Source organism: Gnatocerus cornutus, chromosome 5, assembly GCF_029298725.1.
Source record: "Gnatocerus cornutus isolate USDA-ARS CGAHR chromosome 5, icGnaCorn1.1, whole genome shotgun sequence".
Classification (NCBI taxonomy): Eukaryota; Metazoa; Arthropoda; class Insecta; order Coleoptera; family Tenebrionidae; genus Gnatocerus; species Gnatocerus cornutus.
Window position 1 is genome coordinate 7,929,082 of NC_142237.1, and position 15,691 is coordinate 7,944,772.

At 37.6% G+C, this 15,691-nt stretch overlaps 1 protein-coding gene across 14 annotated transcripts in view; it reads right to left on the minus strand.

The window, feature by feature from the left end:
- Positions 1–15,691, minus strand: part of CadN (neural cadherin) — a 192,759-nt gene that overhangs the window by 38,927 nt on the left and 138,141 nt on the right. For all 14 annotated transcript variants that reach the window (XM_088036180.1, XM_088036176.1, XM_088036178.1 and 11 more), the window contains one exon: positions 7,561–7,704. In XM_088036180.1, the coding sequence (XP_087892306.1) occupies positions 7,561–7,704 (144 nt within the window). The remainder of the gene's footprint in view (positions 1–7,560; positions 7,705–15,691) is intronic.

The following is a 15,691-nucleotide window of genomic DNA, read 5'->3' on the forward strand; positions in this document are numbered from 1 at the left end:
AAACTAGGACTGTTTTTTACAATTCCTACATCCTCTTTTCGGGTCAATAAATAACACCCTTTGCGCGCTTTTAATTTTAAACAAAAATGAATGGGAAAAATATGAAATACGAACTGTTAAATAATTGCATGGGACGTTACAGACGATGAATCTGACGCGCATTGTGCAAGCAACGTGTAAAACAACTTCCCTTTATTAATCACTGTATTCAATAAATAAAATTTTCCGATATACTCGTACACGCGCTAATAACATCGCTGTCAGAGATTATTTAAATTTGTGCAGCCTAGCATATTATTATTGTTTATGCTTGAAAATTCCTGAAAAGTTATTTCGACTGCTTGGAATCGCGTCTAACAAAACCTGCGAAAAAATTAATGAGTTACAAATCCGGTGAAATTGTACGTCTTAGTTGTTTCGTATAAATCACCTCCCGGATCCGCATTTCATCCGCTGCAAGTCCGTAAAGAAAAGCCTCTGGATGCGTCCGGGAGTAAATCCCGATTTGTCCCGGTGTGGTCGGGCACGTCCTCTTGCTCCATGACAGCCACCACGCGATTTATGACCGGTGTTGGGCCCCGAATCGATAGCCCCAATAACGTTCCGGTTTTATGCGAGGCCCTGGCCCGGACCTCGCTTTATTTGCGTCTTCATCGCACCGATTGATTTCCAGAAAAAGAATACGAGAACAAAGGGGATGCAGGAAATTCAACACCGAAATACGCCTGTTATTGACATGATCGCTCGGTATTACGTTAATAATTTGTCGGGACCAGCGGTGGTCCTAATTCCATTTGTCAACAAAACAACTCGAGGATTCTCGGTTATGAGACGGCAGTTAATTGAGATTGGCGCGGATTTGGCGACTTTATCGCACAGACTCTTGTAAATGTGCGGCATATTACATGTTGAATGGGCGGTTTTTGGACCGCCTTTATGGACACATTCTTTATTAGGCCGTTTACACGTCATGATGACACAGGAAGCGGCAGTTGCGAGCGACTATTCCATCAGTAATTGCGCTATTTCTGGGCTTAACAGCGCCACATTCCAACTTTTTGTTTGCTCATTTAGAAGTTCAAGGTACACTGGCTCGGGCAATTTCAGCACAGACACTAATAGACAAAAATAAAAGGCAGATGCGTGAAGAATAAAAACATTATATTATTTGACTCCCGGAAACTTAAATTTAGCATCGAATTCGACATATAAATTTGTTCAAGCATGTATATTCCAAATGACGTTATTGCATTCAATTCTAAGAACAAAGACGGATGATTTCATCCAACTGTAAAAGCTGCAGCTACATTTCGCCGGCAGCATCAAACAATATAAACGACAAATAAATAGAATCATAGAAATTTAATATGAATCATTTTTAAAATCTCCCCTAGTCTGTCAAATTTCGACGGGTATGCATTTTTCGTCTAAATTCTTTGTTTTAAGAAAACGGTTTCAGACAGAAAATTACCACATTTAACAAAGTTGAGAAATGCAAATAGCCGTTGGCTATGCCCAAGAGACTCAATGTAAAGTACAAACAATTTCAAAACCTCTCAGACAATTGCACCAGTAATTACTTTTTCTGAACAAAACTTCCCGTTTGGAATGAACCGGTCTCAGTGGTATGTTCGCCTGCTAATAAATAGACAAAATACCGAAAATCCGCAACGGAAAATAGTGTGATTATTTTTTAATATTTCCATGAGATCAAAGCTCATAAAACCGCTATCACTACCCAATTAGGCGTCAAACACGGCTAAAATTAATTAACACTACGTATCCGCAACTGTCACTCAAAGCTGCTCTTGGGCCTTTCAAGTTAGTTATTTTTACTGCTTCAAACTGTTTATGTTAAACGGTGTAAAAAATATACGGCTTTCGGTATTATCCTTTGGTCAAATGATCCATGAAACTCCACTTGCAATTAACATGTGTCGATGTCGGTATATTTTTAGCATTTCTCTTTGGCACCCGATGATGAAACAAAGCGGCTCGGCTCATTGTAATATTTGCCTAAAGCGCCTGCAAATGAAGAGATTTGCATTCCGGGCTCCGGGATGTCCGCAAACAGAGAAATTGTCGGAAATATTTTTGGACCATCTGAAGCTCATTCGCCTTTTCCAGGGTGGAATCTGTTCCGATCCCTGCTTAAAAAAAGCGATAGTCGGAGTGGATTAATTAAATTTTAATTAAAGTAATGCCCGGGGATTTAAGTACTTCACGAGACAACTTTACACAAACAGTAGTAATTCAATTCCAAGTTAGACACATTTCGATGATTAAATCGTTTAACTTTTCGATCCGCAGTTTTATTGCGAAAAACTTGCACATGAGAGACACGTCAACGCTCAGTAATATTCTTCCCTCGAAGCAGGTGTTCGGAGAGCTTTTTCCGGATAAAATAACAAAAACCCTTGCCTGCTCAAACTTTTGCCTTTTTGCTGGTTTTATGTTGCTTCGCAGGCGTTCTTAAATCATACCGTAAAGTTATTTTTTTTTGGTAAAGGTCACGATTTCGGTGGCCACTTTCCAGACAGTTCTAACTTATTTCTGGCACGTATGATAATGCTGCGGAGGATATTTTTTATGGGTTTTGACATTAATTCGTGGCGCGGACCGTCAATATATCTTCGGAAACGGGTTTAAATTAAAAACGATATACGAAAGGGGGAAAATCGTTTGATACCGTCATTAAAAAAAAGCTGGATTGAATAGAGATTTTATTAATACTTGGTTTTAAAGGGAGGTGAAAATGACAAGCCAATGAATATTTTTAATGGCAAGCTTGGCCTAGTTTTCGATTCAGTGTAAAACAATAATTGCTAATTTTATAATAATATAATAATAAATTATATTTTCAGTCCTTCGCATATGAATGCGTTCGCATTATTTTTTAATAATTTGTAATGTTGTGAGCAGATTCGCGCAAATATATTTTAATTAAAACCCGGCTTCTATTATGAGGACGACGAAAATAAACATTAAATAAATAGCCTCACATTCTATTAATCAAGGTATTAGTTTTAAAAATTCAACAGTATTTAAGTTTGGCCCTTGACGAGTTATTTCCTCAACGACTTTTAGCACCAATTTACCTTTCACTAGATTGAATTTAAAACGTTGCATGCATTGGTACTAAAATTAACATTGCTGAAGCAAACATTTTGCATTGGCGGAAAACCACTTTAAAGTTTCCAAATGTAAACTTGCTCCCGTAAAAAGACCAATAACCAAGCGCAGTCACAGTTTTTGAAAACACTTAGGTACGATTATTGTCGTACATAAAACCTTTCAACCGAGCGCAATGAGCCAATAATCAGTATAAAATGGTTGAAGAACTTCTTATTTCCTTCAAACGCAACATACATCCCAACAATGTAATTTAAGTGAGGATTTAAATACGATAACACCGCTTAGTTTATGACCTCTTGTCGCTGCTGTACAATATGCACGACGTAAATTCTGTTAGAAGCATTTTTATGGTTGTATGTAAAACTGATTGCCCGTGTCAGTTGCTTGAGATTTTAAGAGCCCTCGGTAAAAGCAAAGGTCTTGTTCAAGTTATTAAACTAATTAGAATAATCAGATGTTGGGGCTTCAGCAACTTTATCCCTTGTTTGGACCGCTTGTTGTGATTTAATTTCGTGCTCACTTCCGACCACATTCTGTGTACACAGAAAATTCTAGATCGAAAGAGATTTACAACCGACATCTATTGAAGCACAGTTGTTGCGAAAAGTAAAAAGAAACCTTCAAGCACTTACTTCAAAATTGCGACACACATCATTCTAAAGCTCGCGTACACAGAATGTAAGCAAGCGATTAAAGAAAGTGTCTTTTATTCGCCATTTTTACGACCTATGAACGTAATGCCTCTAATTTAACACTCGCTAAAACAACGCCTGGCTTTATGGGATTAAATTTTTAAACCTTTCCACTCGATTGAGCCTTCGCGACGTAAATCTCCCGCTTAATAGGGCCATCGGATCACGAAACGCTCTGCACCAAAACGAAGTATGCGTAATATCAATCGAATTGTTTTAGGACGAAACTGTGTTTTACACGCCGCCGATGCTGTGCAGAACTTCAAAGAAAAAATTCGTCGATATTGCTGCGAATTTCAAAAGCTTTGCATACGCAAGTTCGAAACTCCGTTTTTCAGCGTTATAATGCACCGAAATCAAGTTCTTCGCACGCCCGCTTAACTCCAAGAGTTAGGTACGTGTTCTTGCATCCGATCTCGCGTCTTGCATCTAAAGACCTCACGTTCGCTTCGTCGCGAAAAATTTCCATCAAAACATCCGAAACGGAAATGTGTCACGAGAACCGAAATAAAAAAAGTATTATTGTAATTCCCGTCCTGATCGATTCGGGAAAGTTTAGAGCCTGCTGTGCCAATAAACCAAATTATTCTTCTGACAGCACGAAATAGCGCGCTGTAAACATTTGCCTTCTCATTGGAATTTTTCTAATTGAATCGAAAACGATAGCTACAGATGTGCATGAACGTGTAATGAAATTCAGGAGAGGATTTTATCGTTTAAACATGCGGACGGGAAAAAATTATGAGGACTTTATGGTTTAGAACGTTTGTACGAGTTTACGGTTCGAGATTATTAGTGCTGTAAAAATTTTATTTTGAAGGTTTACAAAAATGATAACGGGGATGAAATAGAAAATGTTACAGGTGGTCGTAAATGGAGCAGGAATTTTAAGCGGTTATAACATTCAACGGGTAAGATTTCATTTGCTTTTACACCCAAAAATTCGAAAGGACACTTTTTTAGGATTCCGTAATACAAATTGCTCAAGTCGTAAAAACCCGATCAAAATTCTGCTGCTGCTCCAACGAAGGAAAAGTTTTATTGAAAAATCCACATAATCATCCAAATGTTGGTATTAGGGAAAATTATGGCGCAGTTTTCCGAGTCTAAAATCCATTTTTTTTTTAAATCTACACTGTTGCTATTGTCACAGTTCATAAATTTGGCTTTATTTTGCTGTGAATTAGATTATATTTCTAATTTTAGGCGATGGCTTTGTACACTTCGGTCCCAACTGAAGAAGAAAGCACTCAATACTGCACCCAAGCTGTGATTTAAAATTCCATTTAAAAAATAAAATAGAGCACCATGCGAACGAACATTATATTAGACTGGAAATTTATTATTTATTTATCGAGTAAAAAAATCTGCATTCGACAAATATCAATTTTATTATTCATAAACCCCACTTGATGTAAAATAATTTATAAGCTTTGATGTTTTATCAAAATTATTTTGATTACTTTTATCGAAATTTTATCGGTGCTAAAATATATCAATAAGCTTAACGTAAATGGACGACAAAACATACAAATCAAAAAAGCGTTTGTACAATAAATAAAACGACTAACTCCCATTTAGTGAAAAAACACAGCAGGTCCGTTACAAAGCGGAAATTAAATTTTAAATAAAGTAATTAAGAGCGGTTTCCACCCCCAGCTGTGGTAATTTTCTATCCTTATCAGTTTTTTTTGTACCAAAAATTTTTATTAAATTACTGAGATTATGTTTAATGTTATTCTGTCCACGATCTCATCAATTTAGCCACCTCCAAACTGCCCCATCTTCGCTCCCATCGAAATTTTATAGCCCCTCGGATCCAACAAAAGCGAACGAACGTAATCTTGCTTTAGATTGATGAATCCTGCATTTCTCCTTAACTCACTTTCTCACCGAACCCCAAACTGACAATTTTCACACCCCTTTCTCGAACAGTCATACGCACGTATCGCCGCCTTCATATAAATTTACCTATTAAGACACCTCCACGTATCACCCTAATGGTAACGTTACGTTTTACGACAACCTAATGTATATTTCGTTCCCCAAAATTGAATTCACTCTCGCGCTTTCGTAATTGTCCCCTCATATATTCGCTTGAATCTTAAAATATTGCCCCCGCCGCCCCCAATTAGCTTCTGCAACAACCCCTATTTTTCACGACGTGTTTCGAATCGGGTTGTTCCGCTCACATTTCCCGATTTATTCCAGACGACCGAAAGGGAATTTAAATTTTTTCTTCGGGAAAGTGGTACGGGCCTAAATCACATGCTTAATATCGGTCGAGCTCCTGTTTAAAAATTTATAGCCTAGGGTGTGTAGGGAACTTTATACCGCAATGTGTTAATATGACGGGGTGGGAATTTTCGGATTGCTTAATGAAAATGAACCGGGATTAAGAGATGCAAGGTAACGAGAACGGAAACAAGGGCTTGCGTTTGGGAATTAGAGGGTATTTCGGAAGCACTGCCAATTTCGAATTTGCACTTATAGAAGGAGAAATTAAGGGGCGTGTTGGGAAATGATATAAATTTATTAAGAAGAGCTAAAAATTAGTTAAAATAAACATGGCTTTCCACTTTTTCCTGCCAAAAAAACTCACAATTATATCAACACGGAAAGCTTTCAGACGGTTTCGAAATAAAACAATTAAATCCACATTTTTCTCTTGTACGTAAGAGATATAGGGCAATATTTGTTCAGATACTAAATGGAAAAATCATCATTTTTCATTACGCTCAAACAATCAATTTTCTACGACTTGGCGGCTCTCCATTTGTTGCTTGCTTTTGCAATCTAAAGACAGTTAGTCTCGATTTTTCATAAATACAGCAATATAAACCAATTGTATAGACGTTCCCTGTATTTTAATTAATTTTTATGCTCAAAGAGTTCCATGTTGCTTTGATATAATTAGCAGCAAATCTTCTATTTCTGTGATTAATTTGAAAGGCAGGAGACTGCTTTTTATTACATTTCCCCAAAATAATGAAATTATGTAAAGAAATAAATCAGCATGTAGACGCCCGGCGCCTCCACCATTTTTCATTAAACCTCTGACAATGACAAGTGGGGAAAAACCGAGTGTGGTTTCGATAATACAAGCTAAATAATTTAAACTTCATTCGCAATTATCGCCGCGGTTTTCACGAAATTTCTAATAAAATTGTTTCGAAGTTGCGCCAAAAGTTAAGTTGTGATGATCTAAAACTTACGTAAAAACCAGCTTCCATTTTATCATAAGTTAAAAATGGATCTTTATTAAATTTCCCGGGAAAATCTCGTGAAACATTTTTTGCAAAACCAATCTAGAAATGGCGACGTTTAAATTCCCGAATAAGTCAGGTCGGAAACAGATACGAATTCGTGGGATCAAAAAGGATGTATAAAATTTATTCTGGTAAATTCTATCAGTGATTCATCTTTGGTCCCATCTAAATCCGGAGCCTAACGATATCTTCTACTTCTATTTTTATCTTTATTGTTCCCGGCGCCTTCATCATTTTCGCAACGCAATATATCACTTAAACGAATTAAACGCCATAAATCAATTCTTTCTGTGTACTTTCAATGCTGCAGATAATGTTACTTTTCAACGTTTAAAGACTCTTTAAAATTTCACGTGAAATAATGGAACGGAAGCGAGGAAGCTTGGAGGCGCTTCCGCGCCTCCAAAGACAACCACATCGATAAATCTCCGGGAAAAATTAGCCGAGAATAAAATGGAACTTACATTCATCGTGATCTTTGGCGGTGACGGTGAGGACAGTGTGTTGGATGTCCTCGTTCTCGTCCACTTCCGCCTCGTAGAGGGCCTTGTCAAAGTACGGAGGATTATCATTTTTGTCGGCGATTCCAATTCGGATGAACTTGGTCACTGCAAACAAAAATAAATTGTAGTCGTGGTATTTAACATGGTTTCAAATTAATTGTTTTGGGGGAAATTAATAATTGATAGACCCTGTAAATTTTACAAATGGTGGGCAATTTATTCTAACGGCGTTTCCACCATAAAACTTATTTACGAGGTGTCACGTCAAAAACGTCTGCATATGTACTCCGACCTTTCAAAAAGGTGCTTTCCGAGCTGGTAATTAGTCGTCGAAACTAACAGAAAAAGTAAAATTCTGCGCTTAAACCGGGTGTTAATGCGAAAAGCGGATTAAAACTAATTTACTGTGTAGAGTATCCACGGCCAGTATTTTTGAAATGTTCCAGGGCTCTATTAATTGCGGAATATTTACCTGATAGAATTTCCATGACCGGCATTTTTACCAGAGCCGCGAATGAACTGAATTTATTTGATTTTGTTTGTGCCGGATTTACTATTTCCGATATTTCGCTCTCTTCGGGTAATCTGCTTAGCGTCAGCGGCCATTGCGCTTTTCCTTCTTTTTTCAAGGATTTTGCAAATGACATTTGCAACAATACCAAACGGTTTTCGCTGGCGGTTGCTCTTTGACTCCGTTGACTTTAACTTTTTACTCCGACTACTTTCATGTATTTCATTTGTCTAAGAAAGTTTTGTTCGTTGTACCAAAAAGTTCATTGGTTTCCACTCGCTCAAGGTATTTTAGAGTTTTCAGGATTTTGTTAGGAACCAAGAGCATTGTATATTTTCTTTCCCAACCCTTGCTCGGATGTTTCTTTTAATTGTATTATAGTTTTCGGGCTTCTTGACGTCACCACCGTCGAACCAATGCGATTTGTTCTTATCTCGGTTGGTTTGGGAACAAAGTAAACTTTTCCGAGTTCATCCCGTCCTCTGACACATTTGTAAGTTTAATAAGCGGAAAGTTCTAACTAGTTGAAAATTCGTATAAATTGCTGCCTGGAATTTTGAGCCACAGTCATAGGATCCGGGGTTTATAGAATTTTTCCGGGAGAATAGAACAAAAAAGTGTACTCGTAGTTTTCCAGAATCTCGCCAAAAGTCAGAACAAGTTACTATTTCTGCAATCTTGACGTAAGTGAACTTGTGTCTTGTCTTGTAGCTCTCAACAGCTCCACAACGTAATTTAATAAAGTGCCAACCATGTTTCTTATTTTCGACTCTTGAAAGAAGCGTGTTCGACATGATTAATGACCAGGAAGATTAGATGGCGTGGTGGCTGAGGGTAGCGGCGCCGTTTTTAAAAAAAGTATGCTCCGTCATAAGCGCCATTGTTCATCAACGAGAACAAACCTTCAAAGAAATTTATGAGGGCTGCGCCAGTTGAGGACTTATTTTATTAACATTTTCATGTTAATTTTTTCCACGAGGGATTGACGACAAATTGGTGTAATTAGGTCATTTGTCAGTTGGTAGCACTGTCTTTTATTGTAGTGGTAGCATTATTTCCTCCTCACAAATCCACTATTATTTCACGGGGGCTTATCTGAGAATGTTCGAAACGAAATTAGAGTCGAAACTCTTTTTCTGCTCTATTAACTCCAGGTCAGACGTCCTTTGTGGTTGTTTTACTGTTGTATCTTCAAGTTTTCTTAACAGACCGAGCGACTTTGTATTCTGCAATTAAAGCACCGACAATACTGCTTGAAAGCTTTCAGCGTCAATCAATACCCGAGCGATCTATTGTTTCACAAGTAATAAATATCCTTTTTCAATTTCCTCGAAAAAGCCCTCCTTTGTGGAATTAATTAATCAGAGTTAACAAAATCAGACACTTTTATTTAATCCACGCTTTGAAAATAACATCCTTTACCGTTGCGCAATTTCGACCTGAAAGCCGCCAATCTTTCTAAATTGAAACGTCAAAAACTATCTCTTCGGACTGCAATATTGAAACGAACTCTGCATAAGTCGCACGTAATCAATTCTGGTGCAAGAAATCGTCGAACGTTTCTCAAAATGTGATCGTTTCCAGACCATCAATCGTTTCATCCCTTAATCGAACAAAAAGTGGCTATGACACGACCATCGTGCTCGCAACACGTGAAATTAAAAAATTTAACTTTTCAAATCGATCATTGTCGTGGTGGGGTGTGCCCAGTTTTACTTAAATTCGACACGTGTGCCTCCCCTAATCGGCGATCAATCCTAATTAATTGAGGCGCGTTTTCACCGAAATTGGACGGAGATGGTAATTTATGGAGGATTTCGTGTTGTTATCGATTTAGAATGAAAACACTCTGCCAATTCAGCGGGGACGGCTTATGTGATTTATAATTATTGCAATTTATTATAAAACATTGACTGGCGCGGGCGTTTCAGTTATTCTTGCATTTTATTAAACCGATTAATTCTTTAGCGGCCATGTCATAATTCATTTGAGTCTGTACATGATTTGTTGGATAATTGGTTAGTTAAACTCTGCGAAATTAATTATAATTACGAACGCATGATTGGCTAAGTCGGGCGCCGTCTACTTAAAACAGCTTTTTGTCGGTTGTCTTGTGATTTATGTGCTTGGGGGTCTTGCGGGATTTTAATTCCAGTGACAAGCTTATGCGCTGACCATAAATAATAAAGAAACAATTATGGTCGGACGACCGGAATGTGTCATCTCGCTCCATTTTATCAATTTCCAACAGTTCCTGTTTATTCACACTTCACTTCGCAACATATCGATATGATGGGAGGCATTTCAATAAGTGCCAAAATGTACATGGTGGAGCGACTTTTGTCGGTCTTCGACAGCGCTATATTACACAAGAAAAACGAAAAACGACAGACGTAATTTATTTCTGCGAAGACGGTTTTGATAAATCTAAAAGAATGCAAACTCTCGAAGCTGTGAAGAATTAATGAAATGTTAACTAAACATAAATTTAAGCTGATTGAATTTCCGAGAACGAGCTACTTCCAGAAGTAAAAGTTAATTAATGCGAAATTTTAAAAATAAAGTTTTGGCAGCATTGAATGTGTAAAGAATTTCACTTATTAAATTAATTAAAAGTCGAATCTTAAGGGGTAACAGGTTCCACAGACACGAAAGATTATTTAAAAAATAAATCAAATTACAAGAACCACAACCGAATGCGGAAAAATCCGCTACAACTGTTGCACAAAAGCGCCTCTCCAATTCCCAAGGGCCCAAGTTAATACAGTATAAAATTAATTTGAAATTAATTAGCAAAACAGAGATGTGTTAATTGGCTTGGAAAATAAACGTTTAAATACGTGTTTTCTGATTAGGCTATAGATTCGTTATCAAATTTGTTTGAAATAGAACTTTTTATATTGATGGAGTGCTTTATTAATCAAACAAAATGGGTAATATTATTTTTGGCCTCATGAATTGTCAAATTAACATTCAATTGACATCTTCGGAAACACTAGATTTACAAGCGCCCTGGACGTTTACACACGCCGTGCGGTAAAAATTGCCCAAATCGTCTGCTCTTCAGATGCGTTTATAAATTAAAATCACTTTACCAAAATGAAGATTGATCACTAAAGTGGAATCTACCTAAATTCTTATCTCAATTAAGACAATATTTCTATTTTTAAAGTAATATTAAAACGTTTTTTAATACAGCGCCATCTTGGGTACTTTTTGTGTACCAACTACAAAATTGACAGAATTGACAGATGACAAAATTTACAAATGTCAGATGTGATAGTTCTCATGAATTTTGAAAAACCCAATTATTTAAATTAAAATTTTTCGGCCAAAAAGTTTAATACAACTCTTGTGCGTTAACCATTTTACAGCGCAATCATTATAGCACTCCGGCTACGCCGTCGTGCTTCAAACTGATTTCGCGCTGTAAAATGTAAGTTACCACACGCGACTGTAAATAACTATTATTCAATTCATTATTATTCATATAAACAGACGTTTATTTTGCTGTTACTAGGCCACGAATTTTTACGCTCATAAAATTTTTATTTGGTAGCTGTCAATTCTGACGTTTCTCGAATGTGAACTTTTTCAATCACTATTTTTGGGGCTTGGGGTGGTCAAAATTAATTAAAAGTTTGTATTACACGCGCGCCTAAAATGAATGTTTAACTCGAAGTCATTAAAACGCGCGAGCCTTCGGCGAACAGTTATTCTCGAGATCGTAGATAAATAAAATAAATATCTATTATGTAGTTTTACATTAATAAAGAGTTAATTACAATTGTGGTATCAATTTTGTAATTTAGCCGCAATGGAAATGTTATTTCGAAAAACAAACATTTTAACTCTAATTTAAAGTAATTATCTTACCAAAGAAGAGATGATACTTTTCTGGCTCGAGCAATATTAGAATTTTTAAACTTTTAATTTGGAGGACGAACTAAAAACTCAAATTTTATTTTAAAACTCTGTAAATCCAAGAGTTCTGACGCTACAAGAATGAGAATTTGTCAGTTCATTGTTTTAGAAGCGTTTCTTGAGTGTACCAAATTATAGAATTTTAGAACACGACGTAAAAATTTTAGAGTTTAGAGGCAATTCTTGTTTCTTGATTAAACGAATTTTCAGAAGCCTCTCAAGATGGTAGTAAAAACAATATTATATAAATTTGCTAATTGTCTAACCGGGCAGTCTTTCATTGTGATATGAGGCAGATAAGTATCTAATTTAGCCAGGATCAGTGAAAAATTCCAGCCATAAAAACTTGGTCCAAATTAATTTCGTTTCGATTGAATAAAACCTGTATTTGCTCACCACTTTTTCAAATCATAATTCGCTTTAATCCAACAAGACAAATTTATTTACATGCGAACCACAAATTCCGTTCGTTTTGAATCGAAGCTTTGGAAGCGAAAACTCCCCAAAACCCTACTTTTTCACACTAATTCGCCCATAATTCCCGTGCTCTCACCCTCTATTGTAAAAATCGTAATCGTCACTCACCGCAAACACCTGCCTTCGCACACCCACTATAAATACCGCCCTTCCAGCGTTTAGCTTTCCAAGAATGTCAGCCGTAAAATTACCGAAAGGTCAAACGCTGGAATTTTCGCAAAATCTGACAAGAAGCTTGTACAGTGATTAATTAAAGGGTGATATTGTTTTGGGGCGGCTACAGCAACGCGATTGTCGTGTTGCGGTTCCATCGGTTGAAAGCGGCGAAAATCGCATGACTGGATTACTCCGGGAACGGATATAGGTTCAATAGGCTCATCACTATACCATCGGAGATTGTCCATTCGGGCGCTGTTCTGCACTGACCTATTAGTATTAATTTCGTTCACGAGGGCAGCTAATTCGATTGCTGGAGTCCCTAGACTAATAACACGGGAAGAATATTATTAGTTCCGAATATAAAGGTCCCAGGAGTTCATTCTTTCGATATAAAATAAGAATAATATCGGAAGGGTGGGATGAGGTTATAAAATATTTATAGGTGTTATAAAAGCGTCCCGGTTGGGAATTTCGCCAGGGACGGCTCCGCCACCAAAACAAAATGTTTCCATAACATCGGAATAATTGAAGAAAAACAGGCCTCATATGTCGCACCTGTTTTTTTAGGGCTTCTCCCTATCGAGAATCAAAAATGGTAATAATATATTCCAACAATGGCTTCCACTCCGGCTCTGTTATGAACCGCATGAAATAACTTGCGAATTCCGAATGGAGTCGTAAATATCACGAGACGAGCCTTGGAGGAAATGGCTTATTATAAGGGCAGGAATTAAATATTTTCAAGTATGTGGGACGAGTCCCAGAGATGCGGAATTAGACGGGACCGATTTAATTACAAAGTTCTTAAGCTAAAACGACGAAACGTTTGAATTACTCCAGTTCATGAATATTTACAGGAGCGAAGACGTCCACTGAATAATATATAAAATAAACTCAATTATAGTTTACGCGTTTTTACGTTTCTTTTTCAGTGGTGCCAATCACGTGTGTCCATAAAAGCAAAATTTCCGAAACATTTTGCTGGCAATAAAAACTTAAAATACGTTTCGCCCGTGGAGGTTTCAAAGATTCGACTTGACCGAAAGTGTTTCAGTTGGAAATTCCTTTTTTCGTGCTCTAGGCACTCTTTAAACCAAACACTCTGAAAAGACTATTACTTACGTGTAAACATTGGTACATGAACCACGAGAAAATGAGAATTTTCCTCGTTCTTTGCGCCTTGTTAACCAATTTTCATCCGTAATCGTCACAAGAGACCGATCGTATAAACATAAGCCCTGGAAGTAATCGGGGTGGTAAAATCAAGTACGAAAATCTCGACACGGTGAACGGATTCAATTAAGGGTATGATGCCTGTTTTTTGCAAAAGATCCGAGTTTATTAGAATAACGTGCCGCAACGAGATAATAGGGAAAATAAAATGCCGGACCGAGCACAGAATTAATTCTGCAAGAATAATTGCAAGGTCCGGCTAAAGCCTGGTTATTTATCGTCGGGTTGTTTTAAAAACAAGATTTTATTAATTTATACACACATGCGAGCGGCACGCAGCTGGGCGAAACCAAATTTGCATGAAACGAATAAAAAGATTAGCACGTGGAATGTCACGAGGGGAAATATTCCTACAAATTAATGGCCCCAGAATGCGGAAAAGTGCGGACCACATGTCTTGGGGAAGAACACAGTCATAACTTTCCCGAACTGGAAGGGAATAATTCTGATACATGGAGCAAGGGAGGAGGTTTAATTTTCGGAAAATGTGAAAGCTCGAGGCATTCTCAACTAGGCAAGAAAGCTAGAACTTCAGCAACATTTGTGGATGGAAATCCACTTTTCATTTAGAATAAGATAGAATTTTCTCATAATAAAATATTCATAAAGAACCAGTGATCCAGCTCGCACGCACCGTGAAAATGGAGCTTAAAATAGAATCGGGGTGAAGTTGTTTCTTTACTACATTACGAAAATGAGTCTGTTCTAGAGCAAAGCGTGTACTAAGATAATCACACAGATGCCACGTGTTTCGTATCAGCATGATTTATTGCACCTCCCTGCAGGCTTTGCGGCGGTATAATTCCTGTCTAATTGGTTGCATAGAGTCGCAGTCGAGCTTTCACGTTGGAAAAGCTCCGTCGTCTTGCCTCTCATTTTTCGTTTTTGTCGTCCGTCTGAGTGACGACGTCCCATTCATTAAATTTCACACTCAATTATGTCCACAGAGTTTCATTAATGTCGGTCATTCATCACTTAAAAACCGGCCCGAAATCAACGTTTCCGTTTTAAAAACGAGCTTAAGATGGCGGATTAGAACGGGATAATACTCCGGGGCGCTTAAATCGGATTCGGCTCTCCAGCGGGAGGTTAATTTATAAGAGAATTAGTAGCTTTTATGGAGAGAATTAGCATTTTTATATTTGATCCGTACATAATCAGCATTGAGGGTAATCCCAGGCGCGAAGTACTGAAGACGACCCTGTTATAACCAATCTGACGAGACTGGAATGCTCTCAATATCAATTTACTCTGTTGAGATTTGAGAGCCGTTTAGGAGGAATTCAAACGAGTAAAGTTTCGAAAAAGGAACGAATTTCTGACGAAAGTTGGATTAAACGTTTGCATGAGTCATTGGGAGCGGGACGATTTTTCGTCGCCCCACAAGTTTTTGCGGTTAATGAGCTAACTTCTGAATTAATTCGGTATCTAAACTTCGTGAATACAAGCGCGGAGTTGGTAATGTATATTGTAACACATACAACAAGAAATTATTGGGTTGGCAAATTAACCCCATAATACAACACGTATCGATTGCCATAGTCCCGGCAGCTCAAGGGACTTGCAATAAAAAGTCTTCGTGTTGATTAGGAGCAACCACGCAGTGGTCAGCGCTACAAAATAAACTCTTGCAGAGCCCAACAAATCTTTTGTTTGTCGACTTTGAGACTTTGACAAATTCATTCACACAGCCCAAAATCCCCTAATAAATGGGACGTCGACGAGCAGAACCGAACTTCGCACCCCACCCATATTCCAAGTTTGCTAGTGCGGTGCATCCGCGAATAT